The sequence below is a fragment of the Spermophilus citellus genome (genome assembly GCF_964194105.1).
Source record: "Spermophilus citellus genome assembly, chromosome: 5".
In the NCBI taxonomy this organism is placed as follows: Eukaryota; Metazoa; Chordata; class Mammalia; order Rodentia; family Sciuridae; genus Spermophilus; species Spermophilus citellus.
In genome coordinates this window covers 125,729,020-125,754,686 of record NC_138186.1, presented here as the reverse complement: position 1 = coordinate 125,754,686, position 25,667 = coordinate 125,729,020, and the positions used below count along the sequence as shown (strand labels likewise).

General features: G+C 34.5%; 1 protein-coding gene across 1 annotated transcript in view; it reads left to right on the top strand.

Moving 5' to 3' along the window:
* CEP85L (centrosomal protein 85L) overlaps positions 1–25,667 on the top strand; it is a 173,552-nt gene that overhangs the window by 116,871 nt on the left and 31,014 nt on the right. The window contains exon 6 of the mRNA XM_081293929.1: positions 7,468–7,647. Coding sequence (XP_081150055.1) covers positions 7,468–7,647 — 180 coding nt within the window. The remainder of the gene's footprint in view (positions 1–7,467; positions 7,648–25,667) is intronic.

Genomic DNA, 25,667 nt, shown 5'->3' with positions numbered 1-25,667 from the left:
TCTCCAGTCCTTCTTGCATACCTCCACATAAATATTATCTGGAGTACAGATATCTAGATGGTGACAACTGGAGAATATGTAGAATTAATTGTTTGATATCTGGGGAACCAAAACCCATACAGGTGTATCAGAAGTAACTGTGCTGTGTGAAGAGTAGAAAGTAAGAACTTTGGTTTTTCTACATTACTACAGCACCTTTATTCATAATTGTCAAACACAGAGATGCCCTTTAGTTGACAAACACAAAGTTAAATGTGAAAACATTACAGACGGTGGAATATTATTTGGTACTAAAAAGAAATGAACTATCAGGCATCAAAAGATGTGGAGGAACCTTAAATATTACGAAGTGAAAAAAAGAAGACAGTCTGAAAAAAAGACTGGCTGAATAATATGTACTATATGTTTCCAATTATGTGACATTTTGGGAAAGGCAGAGTTATGGAGGCAATAAAAAAAAAGTTGCCAGGTTAAGGGAGACTGGGATTTGAATAGGAATAATACAGAAGATTCTTGGAACAGTAAAACTACTCTGTATGGTACTGTGGTGGTGATTACAGCCAGGATACGTGATCATATTTTGACATCTGATACTATATGGTGGATACGTGTCATTATAAATTTGTCAAAACCCATATAATGATGTGCAGCATATAAATGATGGGTGCTTAATGATAAGTATGTTTCAATGTAGGTCTTGATTGTAACAAATGTACTTTGAGGTTTAGAATGTCCATAGTGGAGGAGGTTGTGGTGGGGGGAGACACTGGATACGGGAAACCTGTACTTTCCACTCAATTTTGCTTCCCATTCTAAAAAATACTTATTAATTTTTTAAAAATTTAATACAGGTGTTTCTACTATAAAACAACATAAACATGCCTGGAAAAAAACCAATACACTAAAATTAATAGGACTTACCAAAAAGTGAGGATCAGGGTGTTTCATCAAATCTATGCACTTTAAACTAGATCACTAATGAAAAACTGTGACTTGGGGGGAAAAAAAAACATTCTGGACAGATATTCTGTAGTTCCCATTCATAGCTGAAAAATCAATTTATTGTTACTTATATTCTTGATAATTCCATTCTGAATGAAGTGAGAGGGAATTTCAGTGCAGTTTTAATTTGCATTTCTGTCATTGCTATAGATTTTGAACATTTTTTCATATATTTGTTGGCCATTCGTATTTATTCTTCTCCTCAGTGCCTGTTCAGTTCTTTTGCCCATTTATTGATTGGGTTATTTATTTATTTATGGTGTTATTTGAGTTTTTTTATGTATCCTGGATATTAATGCTCTGAGGTGCAGATGGCAAAAGATTTTTTTCCCATTCTGTAGGCTTTCTCTTCACACTTTTTTCCTTTGCTGTGAATAAGCTTTTTAATTTGATGCCGTCCCATTAATTGATTGTTGATTTTATTTCTTGTGCTTTAGGAGTCTTGTTAAGGAAGTCAGTTCTAAGCTTATATGTTGGATTATTGATCTTATATTTTCTTATAGTAGCTGAAAGGTTTCTTGTCTATCACCTAGGTCTTTGATCCACTTTGAGTTTTGTACAGGGTTAGAGATAGGGGTTAAATTTTATTCTACTGGGCTGGGATTGTGGCTCAGGGGTAGAGCGCTCGCCTAGCAGGGTGGGACCCGGATGGATTCTCAGCACCACATAAAAATAAAGGCATTATGTTGTGTCTATCCACAAAAAAGATCCTCCCTCCTCCCTCCCTCCCTCTCTCTCCCCCCCTTTTCTTAAAAAAAAAAAAAAATTCATTCTACTATATATGGATTTCCAGTTTTCCCAGCACTAATTGTTGAAGAAGCTATTTTTCTCCATGTGTTTTTTTGACACCTTTGTCTAGTATGAGTACTGTATTTATGTCAGGTTGTCCTGTGTCTTCAGTTCCATTGGTTTCATGCCTGTTTTGGTGCCAATACCATGCCTTTTTTGTTACTTTCTTTGGTTTTCTGTAGTTTTCACTGTAGAGGTCTTTCACTTTCTTTTGTTAGATTGAGGCTGTTGTGAATGGGATGGTTTTCCTAATTTCTCTTTCAGCTCATTTGTTGTTGGAGTATAGGAACACAATGATTTCTGAGTATTAATTTGCATCCTACTACTTTGTTGAATTCATTTTTAAGTTCTAGAAGTTTTCTGGTGGAGTCTTCTAAATATATAATCATGTCATCAGCAAACAGAGATGGTTTGAGCTCTTCTTTTCCTATTTGTATCCCTTCAATTTCTTTCTTTTGCCTAATTGTTCTGGCTAAAGTTTGAATAGAAGTGGTGAAAACCAAGACAGCATCCCTGTCTTGTTCCTGTTTTTACAGGTTATGCTTTCAATTTTTCTCCATTTAGAATGATGATGGCCTTGGGCTTGTTATATAACTTTCACAATGTTGAGTTATGTTTCTTCTATCCCTATATGTTCTAATGTTTTCAACATAAATGGATGCTATCTTTTGTCAAATGCTTTCTGCATCTATGGAATAATCATGTTATACTTGTCTTTATGTCTTTTTATGTGATGAATTACATTTATTGATTTCCCATATGTTGAGCCGTCAACACACAATCCTGAGAGTGTGCTGGCCACATGGTACACTATCTTTTAAATATGATTTTATATGATTTGCCAGTATTTTATTAAGAATTGTTGCACCTATGTTCATCAGGGATACTTTCTTCCCTTGATGTGTATTTGTCTGGTTTTGATATCAGGTTAATACTAGCTTCATAGAATGAGTTTGGAAGGTTTCCCTCCTTTTCCTATTACATGGAATAATTTGAGGAGGATTGGTGTTAGTTCTTTGTAGGTCTGGTAGAACTTGGTTGAAAATCCATTCAGTCCTGAACTTTTCTTTGTTGGTAGGCTTTTTGATGGCTTTTTTAGTTTCATTACTTGAAACTGATCATTTAAATTTTCTCTATCTTAGTTGTTCAATTAGGGTAGGTGATATGTCTCCAGGAATTTGTTGATGTCTTCAGAATTTTCTAGCTTAATGAAGTATAAATTTTTAAAATATTTTCTGATTATCCTCTGTATTTCAGTAGTGTCTGTGACCTGTTATACCTCCATTGGATCTAAAATATGACCCTGATTCAGATTCTCGCATGGAAAGTCTGAAATGCAGAGGGGAAACCATAGCTAAGGTGATCAGTGAAGCCATGAAGGCTTTCCCTGCATTGATTGAACAAGGAGATGGATTTTCCCAAGTTTTGAAGATGCAACCTATCATTCAGCTCCAGAGGATCCACCAAGAAATCTTTTCCAGTTGTAGAAAACCAGATGCTAAACCCAAGAGCTTTATAACACAAATAGAAACCACACCAATGGAGACTGCTCCCAGGAAAAACCTTCAGAGCCCAACTGCCACCACCGGCTTCCCACAAGCCTCTCAACCTCCTCCACTTCTCCTGCTCTTGAGGCCTCTCAACCTCCTCCACTTCTCCTGCTCTTGAGGCCTCTCAACCTCCTCCACTTCTCCTGCTCTTGAGGCCCATTGGCTGGGTCGCGTGGGCGGAGCCAAAAAAAAGTGCCCCAATGAGCAGCTCCATGGTCTCAAAGGGCGGGGAAACAGCCCAATGAGCATCACCGCAGAGGAGCCAATCAGTTGGCAGCTGGAAGTTGCTGGGGCCACTGTGAGCCGGAAGTTTGTTGGCAGCTGGAAGTTTGCTGGGGCCCCTTCGGCTGTGGCTCTCAACATCTGTGCCAATAGTTCCTATTTCATCACAGATTTTAATAATTTGAGTTTTTTTACTCTTTCCTTTGCTTAGCTTGGCTAAGAGTATCAATTTTGTTTATTCTTTCAAAGAACCAACTTTGTTTTGTTGATTTTTAAAATTGTTTTTAAAATCTAAATTTCATTAATTTTGGTTCTGATTTTATTTCCTGTCTTCTGATTTTGGTGTTGATTTGCTCTTTTTTTTTCTAGAGCCTTCAGCTGTAGTGTAGGATTATTTATTTGGTATCTTTCTGTTCTTTTAATATATGCACTCAATGCTATGAATTTTCCTCTTTGAACTGCCTTCAAAATCTTCTCAGACATTTTGATATGATATAACATCATATTTTGATATGATACAACTTATCAAAATCATATGACATACATATCATATATATTCTGATTTACTTCTAAGTATTTTAAAAATTTTGCCCCTGATTTCTCTTCTGTTATTCATTTATCATTCAATAGTGTATTATTTACTCACTAGGTAATAGTTTCTTTTCATCTTACCATTGATTTCTACTTTCATTTCATTATGATCTAATAGAATGTGAGGTACTATTCTCTATTATTTTGTATTTGCTAAGAATTTCTTTTCGGCCTAAAATATGGTCTTTTTTAGAAAATATTCCATATGCTGCTGAAAAGAAAGTATATTCAGTTATTGTTAAAATATTCTATATATTTCTGTTAAGTCTAAATTGTTCGATTGTATTTTTTTAGTTCCATAGCTTCTTTAGTTTTTGTTTGGAAGATCTATGAAGTGATGAGAGATATGTTAAAGTCACCCAGTATTATTGTGATGTGGTCTTTTGTTTCTTGTTATTGAAAAGGGTTTGTTTGATGTATGAATGTGCTCCATTGTTTAGGGCATAAGTATTTTTGATTGTCATTTCTTCTTGTTGTGTGATTCCTTTAAGCAGTATAAAATGACCTTCTTTGTCTCTTCTGATTAACTTGAAGTCTACTTTGTCTGATATGAGAATAGTAATCCCTGCTTTTTTACGAGATCCATGTGAATGATATATTTTTTTCCCATATTTTCACTTCAGTCTGTTGATGTTTTTGCCCATGAAGTAAGAGTCTTAGAGATAACATATTGTTGAGACTTGTTTTTTTAATCCAGCCTGCCAGCCTATGGCTTTGGATTGATGAGTGTAGACCATTTACATCCAGCGTTCTTTTTGAGATGATTTTTATTCTCTGTCATTTTGATTTATTTCTAGTTTTTAATTTGAATTAGTTTCTTCTTTGATTCATTCTTCTTCTAGTATAGTTCTTCCCTCTATTACTCTACTATTTTATTTTCATGAAATATTTTATTGAGTATGTTTTATAGTGTAGGCTTTCTAGTTGTGAATTCATTTGTGTGTGTGGTGCTGGGGATTGAACTCAGGGCCTTGTGCATATGAGGCAAGTGCTTTACCAACTGAGCTATATTCCCAGCCCCCTGTGAATTCTTTTTTATTTTTGTTTATCATGAAAGATTTTACTTCATCTTCAATTCTGAAGCTTAATTTTGATAGGTATAGTATTCTTGGTTGGCATCCATTTCTTTCAGAACTTGGTATAAATTATTCCAAGACCTCCTAGCTTCTGGACCTCCTAACCTCTAAATATGAACAATCATTTTTCTCTAACAGTTTTTAAAATTCTATCCTTATTCTGTATGTCAGGTTTTTGTAACGATGTGTCTTGGAATGGGTTTGTTGTGATTTTGTATATTTGGAGTTCTGTATGCCTCATATTTGATTTTCCATTTCATCCTTAAGGTCTGGAACATTTTCTGATATTATTTTATTGAAGTGATTGTACATTCCTTTGGTTTGTATTTCAGAGTCTTTATTTATCCTGGTGAATCTTTAAAGATGGACTCTAATGTTATCCCAACTTTCTTGAAAATTGTGCTCATGGTCTTTTAATATCTTTTCTTTAAGAATAACTTCATTTTCAAAATAATGTGTTTTGACTTTGTTACCCGAAACTCTATCTTCTAAATGGCTTAATCCATTGTTGATGCTTTCCATCGAACTTTTAATTTGCTTTATTGATTTCTTCATTTCAAAAATTTCTAATTGATTTTTCTCCAGAATCTCTATCTCCTTTTTGAAATATTTTCTCTGTTTTACTTCTCATGTTATCTTTTACATTGTAGATCAGTTTAACTAGTACTTTGTAAATTCCTTCTTTGACATTTTCCCCACTGTGGTGTCAATGGAGTTCATTGTTGAGGCATTCTGGATTGTTTGGATTTTTTTTTTTTTCTCTTGCTTTTTCATATTGTTTGCTGCTTCAGCTCCAGAGTTCCTACCCTAAGAACTCAGTTATGTCCTGTTGGTTTCCATTACCTCACAGATTAGGGGAGAGAAATAATAGTAACAAACGATGCAAACAATATACAGCTTTAAACTAAACACTTGGTTCTTACTATGACATCTACAATATTAACTGGTATAATGAACAGAAGTAGTAGGATCAGCAATTTACTAAAACAGTAAGAATCGTATTGTGTCTGGCATAAAATCAAACGAGATGTTATCTATGATTTCTGCAGCATTGTTACATACAGCATGAATTCAGCATTAGTGTTGGGAGCAGATGTTATATAAAACAATTATTGCTAAAAGACTTTAAGACTAGAATTAATTAGGAAATAAGAAGAGATAGGTGGGTTGAAAAGAGTTTGCAATTTCAAAAAGTGAACAAGGAAAATAAAGAGGAAATGTTGAATGTGGTAGTTATGAGGTGGGGGGAGAAAATAGAAGTAAAAAGTGAAAGGAAGAATGTAAGAACAATAGAATTTGTCTGTCAGCAAAAGAAAAGAGAGAAAGAGGAGCAAGGGAAACAGACAAGTGAAAAACAATTCAAAACAGTCAGTATACTAATGGAAACTCTAACCCTCCTTCAAAAAATTCTAGAAATGAGAAGATAAAAACAAAAATGTGTAAATGTCCATGAATCACTCACCACACACATGCACAAAAGAGAATATGGATGAAAAATTATGGAATAATTTCCATGTCCGTTGACAAAATAGTCAATGAGAAAATATGGTAGCTGTCTGTGCCCAACTGTCTTTCCATTTCTTCTTGAGATATGCACCAAGTACAAGAGTAGGGGCAGCAGGCTATCAAATCCTTTTCTTTTCTTTTTTTTTTTTTTTGTTTTGTTTTGCACCAAAGTACCAGTTGAAGTTCACAAATTCTCATCTTCTCTTTGGTGGTATGAAGTAGGGCAGGATGGGAAATTTGTCAGCTCCACTCCCAGTGTGAAATCACTGCTAGGTTCTGTGAGAGGAGTTCCTATAGGTAGAGCTCCCAAAGATGGAGCTTAGGTCTAGTGAGGCCCCACTTGCTTTAATGAATGGTGAGCAGTTTGGAATACCAAATCAGTGTACCTCTAGGGTGCTGATCTATGCTGGGATACTGTACCTCAGTAGTCTCCTTAGGATTCCACTGTGGGGGAGGGGAGCCAGTCCTTCAGCTTCTGTTGCCTGGAGAATCAGCCTTTACTGGCTTTTTGGGCTTTGTCCCCAAGTGTGGTCATACCTGCCCATTAAAATTCCTGAACCACTTCAGCTGGTTCTGTGAGTTGCCGGATTCAGACAGAGGAAGGAGCTGGGCTCTCTATGGCCACTCAGACTTGTATTCTCTTGGGCAAAATAGTCTCTGCCTATTTTTTCCATGGGTTGTCCCAGCTCCAGTCTCATCTTAACTGCCTACTTTTTTTTCTTTCCCAATAGCCACAGTATGAGAACACTTCACTCCAGACTCCATTTTCAGAGCAGTCAGTGTTGCATCCCCAGCAAGAGGAACTTGAGCAGAAGCTTGCATCTACTGAAAAAGAGGTTTCACAGCTCAATGAATTTCTCAAGCAAAGAATAAACCAATTCAGTGAAGAGAAGAAGAAACTGGAGGAAAAGGTGTGCATTTTTTAAAAAGTTGTATTATTAGATCAACAGCATTTCTTCAACATAGAATATTTGTCATGTCAGGTTACATTTATATTAAAGTATTTAATGTTGTACCAACTTTTGGGAAACACTGTTTACTTGTAAAAAAAATTATTTTCTTGAGGTATAAAAATACCTCTGTAGGGCAGGGGTTGTAGCTCAGTAGTAGAGTGCTTACCTAGCAGGTATGAGGCACTGGGTTTAGTCCTCAGCACCACATAAAAATATTTTTAAAAACTCTCTGTATATGATACTTTTCTAATTAATAATGAGATCTTTTTTAAGTCATTTCCTTTACTAATAACTTCCTTTTCGCTGGTTGAGTATTTTATTCTTCCTTGTCATATTGAACAGAAAGCATTAGAAAATGAAATGAAGTTGATCTTTCATTCATAAGGACATTTTTCAAGTTAAAAAGCTGAAGTCCCTAAAAGCCAAATACATACACATGTACACACACATACTTAGTTGACATTTCTGCCTTTATTATAAGTAATTTCACATATTTCATTATTGTATTATTAAAGATCAAGTAGAACACAATAAATCTTCAATTTATTGAAGAGAAACAGCACAGATTCTTTGACTGCTACTTAGTGACAAAACTGTTTTTTTTACTTCAATCTTGATATTCCCAGCTTATTATTTTATTAAATGAGCCTTCCATTTAAGTAATCTTGGAGCATCCCATGATTTATGCAGGCAGACTGCATAAACTCAGTTGATAACTTTGTGAGTGTATGTGTGTCCATCATTTATACATGAGTTGAAATTTTCATCTTCCCAAATTGATAAAAATTTATATTTTCTCTGTTTTTCAGCTGTATGATATCTTTCTTGGCTAATCTAAAAGTACCTTAAATACCTCTTTTTTTCTTTTCTGTATTTGGGGAACATCATAGAATACACCACACAATCCAAGGGAATAAGGAAATAGTCACTGGTTATGTGTGAGAGGAATTAAAATAGTCTCTTATTTGAGACTTTAATTTAAAAATTGTCATGAATAAAGATTTTTAAATACTTTTTTAGGTTTTATCTAAATTTTCTCGTATTTTATTCGTTGTGCTCAGTGCTTAATAAAATAAATTTATACGCTTTCTACCTATTTGATGTCGCGCATTAGGATGTCTCATAGGTACTCCAAACTTTTCATGTCCAAAGCACAGTTTTTAATTTGCCTTCTGACTGCTCTACTTCTCTCAAAACACAACAAAATTTTCTTCAGTGTTCATTTCTATATATTCATTTACTCATGCTGGAAACTTTACAAAGTCTAATTAGGAAGCTTGCCTCCTGAATATATATAAAATCTTTCCAAAATTAGCAGTGTAGTATATAGTACAGTATTATTCATCTTTCTCCCTCCCCCAAACCCCTGACAACCACTGATTGTACTCTTTTTTTTTTTCCAGTCATCTCATATTAGTGGAATCATACAATATTTGTCCCTCTCTAACTGGCTTATTTAATTTAGCATGATTTTCTCCAGATTATCTGTATTTTATAAATGGAAGAATTTCTCCTTTTTTTGAGCTTGAATTATCTTCCATTGTATGTGTACAGCATACCACATTTATTTTATTTAAATGAAATTTATTTTTAACTGATACATTAAAACATATCATTTTTCTTCTCATTCGTTCATTAATGAATATTTAGGTCTTTCCCACATTTTTTATTATGCTTTTGTTGCCTGTGCTTTTGGTGATATATATAGAAATCATTACTGTAAATAATGCTGCTCTGAACATGAGAGTGCAAATATCACTTTTATTCCTCATGTCAGTTCTTTTCCATAAATATCCCAAAATTGGAGTTTTGGATTACATATTTTCTTTTTGATTACTGTTTTTCATAGCAGTTGTAGTTGGACACAATACCTTTATTCTTATGTGGTGCTGAGGATTGAACCCAGCACCTAGCACGTGCTAAGTGAGTGCTTTACTGCTGAGCCACAGCTTCAGCCCCAAGGGTTAAATTTTTTAACTTGATATCATCTTTTTATTATTTTGCCTGTGCTTTTGGTGTTGTATCCAAGAAATCATTACCAAGTCCAATGTCAAGAAGATATTCCTGGGTTTTCTCCTAAGAGTTTTATAGTGTCTGGTCCTATATTTAAAGCTTCAAATCAATTTTGAGTTTATTTTGAATTCTTTTTGTGTGTGTGAAGTGCAATAAAAAGATCCAGTTCATTCTTGTTCATGTGGATATTTAGTTTTTTTTGACACTACCATCTTTCCCCATTGTTAGATTTTTAGAATCTCTGTCAAAAGTAAGTTGACCATCTATATGTGGGTTTGTTTCTTGATTCCCTGTTCTGTCCTGTTGGTCTATGTGTCTGTTTTAAAGCCATTACCATATTGAAGCTTTTTGTGATAATGTGATGGAATCTGGGAGTATGATAAACTCTGGCTTTGTTCTTGTTCCAAATTGTTTTTGTTTTCAGGGTTTTTTATGAATTTTTGAATTGTTTGTTGTCTGTTTCTCTGAAATATGCCATTGGTATTTTTGTATGAATTTTATTAAATGTGTAGACCACTTTGATTGTATGGACATTTAGGTAATAGTAATTCTTGCAGTATATGAACATAGGATGTCTTTCCATTTACTTATGTCTGCTTTAATATTTTTATTGGTGTTTTATAATATTAAGTGAGTAAGTCTTTTATGTCCTTGGTTAATTTTATTCTTTTTTATTATTCTTGATATTATTGTAAATGAGATTTTTTTATATATACAAATACAACTGATTTTTGTATGTTGATTTCACACCTTGCAACTTTGATGCATTTTTAGTTCTAACAGATTTTTTAGTGGAGTCTTTAGGCTAAAACTCATGTGTGCAAACAAACATTTTGCAATTTAAGTTCTTTCTGATTTGGATGCTTTTTTATTTCTCTTGCCTAATTGCTCTGACTAGAACCTCTAGTACTGTGTTTAATAGGAGTGGCAAGAGTGGGCACCTTGCCCTGTTCCAGATTTTTTTAAGGTAAGCTTTAAGTTTTTCACCATTTTTAGTATGACAATAGCTATGGGCTTTTCATAAATGTCTTTGTGTGTATGTGTTAAGGTAAGTTCTGTTTTAACTAATTTGAGAGCTTTTATCATGAAAAGTTGTTTAACATTTTATACATCTATTGAAATGATTATATCAATTTTATTTTTCATATTGATAATGTGGTATATATCACATTAATTGGCATATATTGAACCATCATTTCATGCCAGGGATAAATCCTGCTTAGTCATGGAATATGATCCTTTTAATGTGTTGTGTAATTTTGTTTAATAGTTTTTTTATGGAGGATTTTTAAATCTGTGTTCATTAGGGATTTTGGCCTGTAGTTTTCTGGTAGTATCTTTATCTGACTTTGATATTCTGCTAATGCTGGCCTCATACAATGAGTTTGGAAGAATTTCTTCTTCTGTTTTTTTTGTTAATTGGAATAGTTTAAGAAGGATTGGTATTTATTCTTCTTTAAATGTTTGGTAGAATTAACTGGTCTTGGGCTTTGTTCAGAGGTTTTTTTTTGTTTGTTTATTTTTTAACTAGAATTAGTTAAGTTCCTTGTTTATCATTGGTCATTCAAGCTTTCTGTTTCTTCTTGATTCAGTTTTGGAAGATTGTATGGTTCTATAAATTGTCATTTCTTCCATGTTGTTCAATTTGTTTATAATGTTCATAATAGTACCTTATGATCCTTTTTATTTCTGTAGCATAAGTATAACATTGCTTTCATTTTGATATTATTTATTTGAGTTTCTTTTTATCCCCTTAGTTTTACTAAGGATTTGTTCATTCTTTTTTTCTTTAAAAAATCCAACTCAGCTAGTCTTATTGGTTTGTATTATATTTTTTTAAAATATTTTTTAGTTGTAGATGGACACCTACCTTTATTTTTCTTTATATGGTGCTGAGGCTCGAACTCATTGCCTCACCCATGCTAAGGGAGTGCTCTACTACTGACCCACAACCCCAGTCCCTGTTCTATTGTTTTTGAATTCACTATTTCTTCTAATTTTTGTTTTTTTTTCTTTCTGCTAATTTCATGTTATTATTTCATTGAGATAAAAGGTAGGTTTCTTGTTATAGAATTTCTTCCTTAATGCAAACATTTTAAAATATAAACTTCCCTCTTAGTAGTGCTTTTGATTCATAAGTTTTGGTATTTTGTTCTTTCATTTTGGTTTATTGGAGATATTTTCTAATTTCAGTTTTAATTTATTCTTTAACCCCATGATTATGTAAGATCTTGTTTAATTTCTACATACTTAAGAATTTTCCCATTTTCTACTGTTGATTTTTAGTTTTATTGCAGTGAAATTGGGAAAGACTTTGAATGATTTCAGGGGTTTTTTGTTTGTTGGTTGGTTGTTTTGTTTTGTTTTTTTCTATACTGGAAGTTAAACCCAGAGATGCTTTATCACTGAGCTGAGACAGGGTCTCACTAACTTGCTGAGGCTGGCAATTGTGATCCTCCTGCCTTCAGCCTCCTGAGTTGCTACTATTTCAGGCAATGCACTTCCACGTCTGGTGATTTCAGTCATTTATATTTTTTAAGTCTTGATTTTGTGACCTAGCATAGTCTATATTGTGGAAAATGTTCCATGTGCACTTGAGAAGAATGAGTATTCTGCTGTCATTGGATAATATGTTTTGTATATATCTGTTAAATCCCTTTGGTCTATTGTGTTGTTCAGTTTTGCCCTTATTCTTTTTCAGTTGGGACTATCCATTATTGAGAATGGGTTATTGAAGTCTGGTAGTTATTATCATATTTCTGTTTATTTCTACCCTCACATTTGTCAATGTATTTATGTATTACTAAATTTAGGTGTTTTGGTTTGGGGGGAAAATGTATATATTTTTAATGCTGTTGAATTGACCTTCTTATCACTATATAATGACTGGCTTTTCTCTTGAATTTTTTTTTATTTAATATCTGTTTTGTCTGATACAAGTATAGATATTGTTGTTCTCTTTTGGTAGCTAATTGCATGGAATATCCTTCTCTATTCAACCTAAGTGTACTAACATCTAAAAGATACTTTAGATACTTTGTCTCTTATAGGTAGAATATAGTTGGATCTTTAAAAAATAAATTTGGTTATTGTATATCTTGATTTTTGGAGTTTAATCAATTTTACATTTAAAGTAATTATTGATAGGTAAGGACTTAATATTACCATTTTGTTAAGTTTTTGTTTGTGTTATAGTTATTTTATCCTTTTCCTCTCCTGCTCTCTGAATGTTTTGTTGACTTTGTTTTTGCACTGGTGTATTTTAATTCCTTTTTCTTTTTATATCCATTATAGGTATTTTCTTTATGGTTACCAGGGATTTGCACATCACATATTTCTGATAGTTCTGAACCACTATATATTTGGTCATTCTTTCACACACTTTGTTATTGATATCTCAAATTCCATTTTCATACCATGTATACAATAACATTTTTATATTAATAGTTAATTTTAATCATTTTGCCTTTTAAACTTTTGTATTAGAATTAAAAGTGATTTACTCACCACTGTAACAGTATTACATTGTTCTGTATTTGTTATATATTATCTTTACCAGTAAATTTTATGCTTTCCTATACTTTTATGTTACTGTTTGTCATCTTTTTATTTCAATTTGAAAAATTCTTTTTAGCATTCCTTTTAAGTCATGCCTGGTGGTAATGTATTCTTTGTGCTTTTGTCTGGGAAAATCTTGCATTTTTTAAGGGACAGTTTTGCATAAATACCATTCTTTGAGTTGTTTTTGTTTCTTTTCAGCATTTGAAATGTAGCATTCTATTTCTCTTAGCTTATAAGGGTTTTTTTATTTGTTTATTTGTTGAGAAATCTGCTGCGATAGCCTTATTGTTTTTCTCTTACTATTTTGAAAATTCGCTTATTAACTTTTGACAATTTTATTAATGTTTTTTGGTATGATTTTTTTTGGGTTAACCATATTTGAGATTTGTTGGACCTTTTAGATCTTCATTTCCATTCCCTTTTCCAGATTTGGGAAGTTCTCAGCTGTTTGTTCTTTGAATAAACTCCCCCTCCCCTTTTTTTCTCTTTTCTTTTTGGGATTCACATGATGCATATAGATTGGTCTCCTTGATGCCATTCCACAAGTCCCTTAAACTCTCTTTACTTTGAATGTATCATCCCACTTTCATTCTCTTTTCTTCCTTTAAAAATTTCTAAAAAGACCTTTCTTTCATTTGTTTGTCCTTTCTTCTGCTTTTTCTAACCTGCTGTTAAAACCCTTTTAGTGAATTTTTGAGTTCAGTTATTTGTATGCTTTGATTCCAAGGTTTCTGTTCAGTACTTCCAAACAGTTTTTATTTGTTGAAAGTTTCATCTGCTCATACATTATTTTTCTGACCTTATGGAACATTTTTATGTCAATTTCTGTCAACTAATTCATATAACTTGGTTTCAAGATAATTGATTTATTTTTTTTTTCACATTTCTTTGTTCATTTTTTGACTTTGAGTTGGTAATTAATGAGTTGGTAACTATGTAATTAATTAGTAAACTGCTGCCCCACCATTCTTCATTAATTGGGCTCATATGGGAAAATACTGTCTGGTCAGCCTAGCCAGGGATTTGGGGGCTTTTCATACCATTGTGCTAGTCCAACCTGCTTTCTTTGTTCTTATCATTCCCCAGGCTTCAAGGTTATGCTGGGTCTCTTCATGGATCTAAAACAAGAAAGACTGTAGCCTGACTCTTGGGCAGCCTTCTGAAAAGTTGAACTGTTGGATTTTCTATCCAGTACTTCTCTTCTTAGAGAAAAACTTGGATTTGAAAATTTTTTACCCATTTGCTGCGTACTGAGCTGAAAGAATGGACTGTGGGGCTGCCACCCTAAACCAGTATTGGATCTCACTGATCCCCAGACAACTAGAGTAGAATATGTCCCACTAGTGCTCCAGAAGAGGCAAGCAGTCATCTAGGCAGCTCCTGGGAAAGTTGGCATGTTGACTGGCTGGCTAGTCAAGTATTTCCTTTCCTGGCAGGTTTCCTCCTAATTTTACTGTGCTGTCCTGAAGATAGGGATGGAGAGAAGATGTCTCAAATTCCTCTACCTGCTTTATATGGGGCTGATTTCACATTCTCCCAGGATACTGAAGCTTCTCAATTCATTTCTGGATTTTTTAGAGAATGTGTATGTGTGGTATTGCTTTATTTTTGTCTTGTTGAATCGGTGTATTGGTAGAAGCAAAGAGAACCCAGGACTCACTATTCTTCCATTTTTCTGATGTCACTTCCAGTTGTCTTCTAAATAAGTCAGTTTTTCCCCTAGCCTAATTATATAGCTTTATGCTCTGCCAATCTTACTCTAGAAAAATGTGGTCTTAATACACTGTGTCTTACAGTTGATCAAACAGGTTAGGTTTTTGTTTGTAATCTGATGCCAGAAACAAAGTAATCATTTTCCTGGTAAATACTTGACCTATCTTCTCCCACTTCCAAGTTACCTAGTCATTTTTTCAAGTTTCCTCTTAATGTTTTCCACCTCTACCCCTCCTTTTATATATATATATATAGCAACTGGTTCTTTATTGAAGTCACAATTTGTAACCATTATTTTTCCATCTTTCTCTATGGAAAAATAATGAAGGCAAGGATTGTGTCTGAATGTGTAACTGAATCATACCCAATACTACTGCAGTACCTGACATACTGGATTATGCTCTGAAGTAAGTTGTTCCAAGAGAAGAGAAAAAAATGAAGTAGTCTCAAATAGAGGACTATGGATAGAGCAGTGGGGTGATGTCAAAGTGTCAAAGAGACATAGAGAAAGGTCAATGACAGATACCAAGATGGCAGTTACTCTTAGAGAAGGAAGAATCACTTCTTTGTGAAACAAGGCAATTAAGAATGCCAATGTATAAACCAGGGAAACATAAAGAGAAGGGATGAGTATCAAAGGCAGTGTTTGTGTCAGAGGATGTAGAAGACCTGAGCTTTTTTGCTTTTGTTTTTGGTTTTTATTTATTTATTTATTTATTTATTTTTGGTAGAAGTAGATGGACAACATGTCTTTATTTTTTATTTGATTATTTTTATGTGGTGCAAAGTGCCTCATGCATGCTGGGCTACAGACCCAGCCCCTGTTTTTTGTTTTTGTTTTTAATTAAGATGAGTTCTTTCTTTCTTTCTATTTATATTTCTATTGTAAATATATTCTGTTTATATTTCTTTCTATTTATATATGTTAGTGGAATGCATTACAATTCTTATTACACATATAGAGCACAATTTTCATATCTCTGGTTGTATGCACAGTGTATTCACACCAATTCTTCTCTTCATATCTATACTTTGGATAATAATGATCATCACATTCCACCATCATTAATTACCCCATGCCCGCCCGCTCCTTCCTTCCCCTCCAGTCCCTCTGTCCTATCTAGAGTATGTCGTCTATTCTTCCCATGCTCCCACTCCCTGGCCCACTATGAATCAGCCTCCATCCATTTACCTTCAAATGCCATGATTTTATTCTCTTTTATTGCTGAGTAATATTTTTTTTTCACTTCAGACATCTAGTTTTATGCTTTCATGTAATTGGTGTAATAAATAAATTATTTTCTTGAAGAAACAAAATCCAGATGCTTCAAAGTAGTGAATGAGGGTGAATCTCCTCTTGGTAGGGGGGATTGTACTATATAGTCTCAACCCTTAGCTCTGAATACTATCCTTGGAGATTATTTTAATGATTGTATTACCGCTGGCTTTGGAAGGCAAAGATTGGTTGTCTGCTTTCATTTCTTTGCCCCTTATATGAGTACATGGCTCTTTCTTGAACACCATTTAGTTCAACTGAGACCCTTAGTGTCCTAGTTAAGTTTTACTAAAGGTTAGAATCAGCCTCCTTATATCAGAGAAAACACTCAGCATTTGGTTTTTTTGGATTGGCGTGCTTCACTTAGCATTATATTCTCCAACTCCATCCATTTACCTGCAAATGTCATGATTTTATTCCCTTTTATTGCTGAGTAATATCCCATTGTGCATCTATGCCACATTTTTTTTTATCCATTCATCCACTGATGGGAATCTAGGTTGGTTCCACAGCTTAGCTATTGTGAATTGTGCTGCTATAAACATTGATATGGCTGTGTCCCTATAGTATGCTATTTTTAAGTCCTTTGGGTATAGACCGAGGAGTGCGATAGCTGGGTCAAATGGTGGTTCCATTTCAAGTTTTCCAAGGAATCTCCATACGGCTTTCCATATGGGCTGCACCAATTTGCAGTCCCACCAACAGTGTATGAGTGTACTTTTTTTCCCACATCCTCACCAACACTTATTGTTGTTTGTCTTCATAATAGCTGCCAATCTGACTGGAGTGAGATGAAATCTTAGAGTAGTTTTGATTTACATTTCTGTAATTGCTAGTGATGATGAACATTTTTTCATGTATTTGTTGATTGTATATCCTCTTCTGAGAAGTGTCTGTTCAGGTCCTTGGCCCATTTATTTTTTTTATTTTTATTTTTTAATATTTATTTATTTATTTATTTTTTAAATTTTTTTATTGGTTGTTCACAACATTACAAAGCTCTTGACATATCATATTTCATACATTAGATTGAAGTGGGTTATGAACTCCCAATTTTACCCCAAATGCAGATTGCAGAATCACGTCGGTTACACATCCACAATTTTACATAATGCCCTATTAGTAACTGTTGTATTCTGCTACCTTTCATATCCCCTACTATCCCCCATCCCCTTCCCTCACATCTTCTCTCTCTACCCCATCTACTGTAATTCATTTCTCTCCTTGTTTATTTTCCCATTCCCCTCACAACCTCTTATATGTAATTTTATATAGCAATGAGGGGCTCCCTTCATTTCCATACAATTTCCCTTTTCTCTCTCTTTCCCTCCCATCTCATGTCTCCGTTTAAAGTTAATCTTTTCTTTCTGCTCTTCCTCCCTACTGTGTTCATAGTTGCTCTCATTATATCAAAGAAGACATTTGGTATTTGTTTTTTAGGGATTGGCTAGCTTCACTAAGCATAATCTGCTCTAGTGCCATCCATTTCCCTGCAAATTCCATGATTTTGTCATTTTTTAGTGCTGCATAATATTCCATGGTGTATAAATGCCACATTTTTTTATCCATCCATCTATTGAAGGGCATTTGGGTTGGTTCCACAGTCTAGCTATTGTGAATTGTGCTGCTATGAACATCGATGTGGCAGTATCCCTGTAGCATGCTCTTTTAAGGTCTTCAGGGAATAGTCCGAGAAGGGCAATAGCAGGGTCAAATGGTGGTTCCATTCCCAGCTTTCCCAGGAATCTCCAAACTGCTTTCCAAATTGGCCGCACCAATTTGCAGTCCCACCAGCAATGTACAAGTGTACCGTTTTCTCCACATCCTCGCCAGCACTTGTTGTTTGACTTCATAGTGGCTCTCAATCTTACTGGAGTGAGATGGTATCTTAGGGTGGTTTTGATTTGCATTTCTCTGACCGCTAGAGATGGTGAGCATTTTTTCATGTACTTGTTGATTGATTGTATATCCTCCTCTGAGAAGTGTCTGTTCAGGTCCTTGGCCCATTTGTTGATTGGGTTATTATCTTATTGTCTAATTTTTTGAGTTCTTTGTATACTCTGGATATTAGGGCTCTATCTGAAGTGTGAGGAGTAAAAATTTGTTCCCAGGATGTAGGCTCCCTATTTACCTCTCTTATTGTTTCTCTTGCTGAGAAAAAACTTTTTAGTTTAAGTAAGTCCCATTTGTTGATTCTTGTTATTAACTCTTGTGCTATGGGTGTCCTATTAAGGAATTTGGAGCCCGACCCCACAATATGTAGATCGGAGCCAACTTTTTCTTCTACCAGACGCAGAGTCTCTGATTTGATATCAAGCTCCTTGATCCATTTTGAGTTAACTTTTGTGCATGGCGAGAGAAAGGAATTCAGTTTCATTTTGTTGCATATGGATTTCCAGTTTTCCCAACACCATTTGTTGAAGATGCTATCCTTCCTCCATTGCATGCTTTTAGCCCCTTTACCAAATATAAGATGGTTGTAACTTTGTGGATTAGTCTCTATGTCCTCTATTCTGTACCATTGGTCTACCCGCCTGTTTTGGTACCAGTACCATGCTGTTTTTGTCACTATTGCTCTGTGATATAGTTTGAAATCTGGTATCGCTACACCGCCTGATTCACACTTCCTGCTTAGAATTGCTTTTGCTATTCTGGGTCTTTTATTTTTCCATATGAATTTCATGATTGCTTTATCTATTTCTACAAGAAATGCCGTTGGGATTTTGATTGGCATTGCATTAAACCTAACTTTTGGTAATATCGCCATTTTGATAATGTTAGTTCTGCCTATCCATGAACAGGGTATATTTTTCCATCTTCTAAGATCTTCTTCTATTTCTCTCTTTAGGGTTCTGTAGTTTTCATTGTATAAATCTTTCACCTCTTTTGTTAGGTTGATTCCCAAGTATTTTATTTTTTTTGAGGATATTGTGAATGGAGTGTTTTTCCTCATTTCCGTTTCAGAAGTTTTGTCGCTGATATACAGAAATGCCTTTGATTTATGCGTGTTGATTTTATATACTGCCACTTTGCTAAATTCATTTATTAGTTCTAGTAGTTTCTTTGTAGATCCTTTTGGGTTTTCTAGGTATAGAATCATGTCATCTGCAAATAGTGATAATTTAAGTTCTTCTTTTCCTATTTTTATGCCTTTAATTTCTTTTGTCTGTCTAATTGCTCTGGCCAGTGTTTCGAGAACTATGTTGAACAGAAGTGGTGATAGAGGGCATCCCTGTCTTGTTCCAGATTTTAGAGGGAATGCCTTCAACTTTTCTCCATTCAGAATGATGCTAGTCTGAGGCTTAGCATAGATAGCTTTTACAATGTCAAGGTAAGTTCCTGTTATCCCTAGTTTTTCTAATGTTTTGACCATAAAGGGATGCTGTACTTTGTCGAATACTTTCTCTGCGTCTATCGAGATGATCATATGGTTCTTATCTTTAAGTCTATTGATGTGGTGAATAACATTTATTGATTTCCGTATATTGAACCATCCTTGCATCCCAGGGATGAATCCTACTTGATCATGGTGCACAATTTTTTTGATGTGTTTTTGTATTCGATTCGCCAGAATTTTATTGAGGATTTTTGCATCTAGGTTCATTAGAGATATTGGTCGGTAGTTTTCTTTCTTTGAGGTGTCTTTGTCTGGTTTCGGAATCAGGGTGATGTTAGCCTCGTAGAATGAATTTGGAAGAGCTCCCTCTTTTTCTATTTCCTGAAATAACTTGAAAAGTATTGGTATTAATTCTTCTTTAAAGGTTTTGTAAAACTCCGCGGTATACCCATCCGGTCCTGGGCTTTTCTTGGTTGGTAGTCTTTTGATTGCTTCTTCAATTTCATCCATTGATATTGGTCTGTTCAAATTCTATATATCCTCCTGACTCAGTCTGGGCAAATCATATGACTTAAGAAATTTATCGATGTCTTTACTATCTTCTATTTTATTGGAATATAGGTTTTCAAAATAATTTCTAATTGTCTTCTGTATTTCTGTAGCATCTGTTGTGATATTGCCTTTTTATTCCGTATGTTAGTAATTTGAGTTCTCTCTCTTCTTCTCTTTGTTAGCATGGCTAAAGGTCTGTCGATCTTATTTATTTTTTCGAAGAACCAACTTTTAGTTTTGTTAATTTTTTCAATAGTTTCTTTTGTTTCAATTTCATTGATTTCCGCTCCTATTTTAATTATTTCTTGCCTTCTGCTACATTTGCTGTTGTTTTGCTCTTCCTTTTCTAGGGCTTTGAGTTGGAGTGTGAGCACATTTATTTGTTGTTTTTTTCTTTTTTTGAGGAATGACCACCAGGCGATGAATTTCCCTCATAAAACTGCTTTCATTGTGTCCCATAGATTCCGATATGTTGTGTCTGTATTTTCACTTATCTCTAAGAATTTTTTGATTTCCTCCTTTATGTCTTCTGTGACCCATTGATCATTCAGTAACATATTGTTCATTTTCCATGTGATGTAGGATTTTTCCTTCCTTCTTTTATCATTGATTTCCAGTTTCATTCCATTATGATCAGATAAAATGCATGGTATTATCTCCACCCCTTTATATTTACTGAGGGCTGCCCTATGGCATAATATATGGTCTATTTTTGAGAAGGATCCATGTGCTGCTGAGAAAAAAGTATATCCATTTGATGATGGTTGATATATTCTATATATGTCAGTTAAGTCTAGGTTATTGATTGTGGTATTGAGTTCTATAGTTTCTTTATTCAACTTTTGTTTGGAGGATCTGTCCAATGGTGAGAGAGGTGTGTTGAAGTCACCCATAATTATTGTGTTGTGGTCTATTTGATTCTTGAACTTGAGGAGAATTTGTTTTATGAATGTCGCATTAATGCACCATTATTTGGTGCATAAATATTGATAATTGTTATGTCTTGTTGGTGAATGGTTCCTTTTAACAGTATATAATGTCCTTCTTTATCCCTTTTGATTAACTTGGTCTTGAAGTCGATTTTATTCGATATGAGGATGGCCACCCCTGCTTGCTTACGAGGACCGTGTGCGTGGTATATTTTTTCCCATCCTTTCACCTTCAGCCTGTGTATGTCTTTTCCAATCAGATGTGTCTCCTGGAGGCAGCATATTGTTGGATTTGTTTTTTTAATCCATGATATCAGCCTATGTCGCTTTATTGGAGAGTTTAAGCCATTAACATGCAGAGTTAGTATTGATATATGGTTTGTCCTTCCAGCCATGTTTGATTATTTATCCTTTTTTTAAAAAATTTAGTTTGTTTCTCCATGATTATCTTTCCCCTCGCCCTCTGTCTTTACCGAGGCACTTCCCACTGATGGTTATGGTTATTGTTTTTCATTTCTTCCTCGTGTAGTGTTTTGCTCAAAATGCTTTGCAATGCTGGTTTTCTGGCTGCAAATTCTTTTAACTTTTGTTTATCATGAAAGATTTTTATTTCGTTGTCATACCTGAAGCTTAATTTTGCTGGATACAGAATTCTTGGTTGGCATCCATTGTCTTTCAGTGTTTGAAATACATTGTTCCATGACCTTCTTGCTTTCAGTGTCTGTGATGAAAAATCCATTGTTAACCTTATTGGTTTACCCCTGAATGTAATCTCTCTCCTTTCTCTTGTAGCTTTTAATATTTTCTCTTTGTTCTGTATGTTGGATATCTTCATAACAATGTGTCTTGGCGTTGGTCTACTGTGATTTTGTGTGCTCGGTGTCCTGTATGCATCTTCAATTTGTATATCTGTTTCCTTTTTTATTTCTGGAAAGTTTTCTGTAATTATTTCATTCAGCAGGTTACTCATTCCCTTGGTTTGAATCTCTGTACCTTCTTCTATCCCAATGACTCGTAAGTTTGTTTTTTTATGTTATCCCATAACTCTTGGATGTTTTTCTCGTGATTTTTTTACCAGCCTTTCTGAGTTGGCTAGACTCTTTTCAAGATGATATATTTTGTCTTCATTATCTGACGTTCTGGCTTCTACTTGCTCCACTCTGTTAGTGATACTCTCAATTGAGTTTTTAATTTGGTTTATTGTTTCCTTCATTTCTAGAATTATTGTTTGATTATTTTTTATAATCTCTATCTCCTGATAAAGATGCTTAACTTCTTCTTTTATCTGTTTATGTAATTCATTCTCAATGTGTTCTTTCGCTGCTTGAATTTGCTGTCTTGTATCCTCTTTAAGGTTCCATTCCATCTGTCTGAGGTGTTCCTTGAGTTCTTTATATGACCATTTTTCTGATGACTCTAGGTCCTCCTGAATATTTAGGCTGTCCTGAATTGTTTGTCCTCCTTTTCTTCCTTGCTTTTTGAAGCTGCTCATGTTACTTCTTGTTTTGTTTGACTGCTGAGTTACTGTTTACTCTTATAAATTTATTTGATGCTTGGGAGGAAAGGTATTAGAAGGGAAGGGAAGAAGTCTCTAAAGAGAATGAGAGTAAGCAGGTAGAATTCAAGGAAGGGGGGATAAGAGAAATGAAAAGACAAAAGAAGAAAAAAAATAGGAAATAAAAACAAAAAAAATTTAAAAACAATAGTAAAAAAAATTAAAATTAAAATTAGAAGGAAAAAAAAATTTAAAAAATTGTAAAAAAAAAATTTAAAAAAACAACAAGAAAGAAAAATGAAAATGAAAGAAACCCAAATCAAAAAAAAAAAAGAGAAAAGAAAAAAAGAAAAAAAAAACTAATAAATGCAGTCTTAGAGTTTGATTAACTTCTCTTCCAGTTGGTGGCGCTGTGCCCACCAGGCCAAGTTTCTCCTCTCAATACGCGGGAACCAATCACTGTGCAGCAGCTCCTCCCAGACTGGGCGAGTCTCCAATCCTGAGTGCGTAGGGCCTCCTCTTGTGTCTAGTCACTTCCCACTTTTCCTCTAGCTAGGCCCCTCTCACGGGTGTCGCTCACCACAATACTGGCTACACGCCAGGTCTGCTGCTCCCTGGAACCCTGTTTTCATGAACGACTGGGCACACTCTTCCAGTTTGCTCTTCCCTCAGACCCTAAGTTTGTAGAGCTTGGGGCTGAGAATCCTCAGCGAATTTTACTTGCCCTCCGGTAGCCATGCCCCCGGTAGCTGGTGCAAGAGGCCTCAGCAGTCAGCCCTGGTGGGAGTGGTAGTTCCCGCCATGGGTCCCGCGCCACCTCTGATTCCCTCGGGCTGGCTATCACGCTCACGGTAGAGCTGGGATAGGCCCTTAACGTTTCTCCGATGTGTGGAGAGGGAAGGCTAGGGAATTACACACCTGTAGCCGCAGGTTTCAATGAAGTTATCTCTCATTCTTGATTTTAATTCTTGCACCACAGGAGTCTTATTAAGGAAGTTGGGAGCTAATCCCCCATGATGAAGATTAGGGCCTTCTTCTATTAGGAACCCTATATCTAAGTCTTTGATCCATTTTGAATTGAGTTTTGTGCATGGTGAGAGAGATGGGTTTAATCTCCTTTTGCTGCATATGGATTTCCAGTTTTCCCAGCATCATTTGTTGAAGAGGCTGTCTTTTCTCCAATGCATGTTCTTGGCACCTTTGTCTAATATAAGACGAGTTCTTGAAGGGAATCTAGAAAGTAGGTTCATTGGTTTAAAAAAAAAAATAGATAAACAGCACTTAAGGCCCACACAAGATTGGATCCCATTATTTCTTTCTGTGTATTTACTTTCTGTAACTGTGATGAAGACTTATTCTGCGAGAGAAAAACTTAATGTGAATAACAACAACAATAATAATAAAACTTACCCTTTGATGTACTCTTTCTTTAATGAGCCAGAGAGCATGTTAATATATGTTTATTGTATTTTTTAATTTCATTCTAATTTTCATAAAAACATTATGAGGTGTATATTCTATATCTCCTTTTTAGAAAGGAGGTAACTTGGGTGGATATAGCTGAGTGGTAGAGCATGTGCTCAGCATGCTTAAGACCCTGTGAGTTTATTTAGTTTTGGTTTATTTTTTCGTAGACCACAGGTTAGACTGTCACATTACCAGCACTCTCACCATTAATCCTAAGAAAGACCCAGTAAATGAAAGGGTTTTCTGTTATCAGTGATCCTTCTTACCCAAAATAAAAATGGACCATAATACCACAGATGAAATCAGTAGACCAAATGATCTGTGATTAATTTTTCCAATTGGAGTTGTTTCAATAAAAACAAAAATTTACATTCGACCTGCATATTCTCATATCAATAGAGCAGTCTTTGTTTATTTTGTGTTAATTTGTAAGTTGTAAAAAGTGAAAGAGATTAAGGTCAGGAAGTAACTTAACCACAGGAAATTGCAGTAGGTAAGACATGAAAAAGAAGCTTGGCCAGGTATCAGTGTTAGCTTTACCAAAAGTTCAGTGAGTAATCCATTATAGTACTACTCAGTTTCCCTGGAGAACATGGAAACATCTGTAAAAATGCTTCAGAACCCTGCTAAGTTTCTATAAAAGCATTAAATAGAACACTGGTAAATGTGAGTCCAGGAATTTATCTTTGAGGCAATAGTTTTTGTACACATTTTATTCCTAATTGATCTGAAGTATGAATATGAGATGTAAAATTTGAAGTTGGCATATTTCAGGTTGTAACATAAAAAGTCATTACACAAAAATTTGAGGTTTAGCTTGTACAAGTTGGGATTTCCTGGAATAATGTACAATGTGTGTTGTATTTAATTAGCACAATTTATCAGTGCTAAAGTGACATCAGTGTAAGGCACCTTTATGTTTTCTTTTTAGAAAGAAAATGTGCTAAAATTTAATCATGACACAGTGCATTAGGAATAGTCTTGATTAAGATGTGAAATTTTTCACACCTAGGGTCTTATTTGTTCCTAAGCATTTGGTAATGTCTCCTGGCTCTGGTTGCATTGCTTAGAACATGATAGGCAAGTTTTTTGAAGATTTGTTAGTAGCAAAACAGCTTTGATTACTTTATTATGTCTTCTTCCAGGAGTTCACATAAAGCATTTGGATATAGCTTTGCAAAAAATAAATTGGAATTATTACTCCAGAGACAAATACATCTGTGACTTTATTTTTGTGCTTTTCTAGATATGCAGTAACTTTTTAAAATTCCAAGTTGAACTGTGATGTTTTCAAAGTTATTTTAAATATCCAACATCCTTTAGACTCAACACATAGTTTCAACATGAACTATGAAATGACAACTGTTACACTATTGAAATGACAATTGTTACACTATTAAAATGACAAAGATGTGAACAATCTTGGCCAAATTTGTATATATGTAGGCACTAAAAACTACATTCTTACTGCCACCTGACTGCAATTTATAGGATGCTACCCTGGTAAAAGCAAATAAAAAAACCCAAAAGTCATAATTACAGGGATATAAAAATTTGAAAAATGTGTGAATCTTATAATGAAATAAGGTAAATCTTAAATGAGGGTGGTGATGGTCTCCACTCTAACCTAGAACT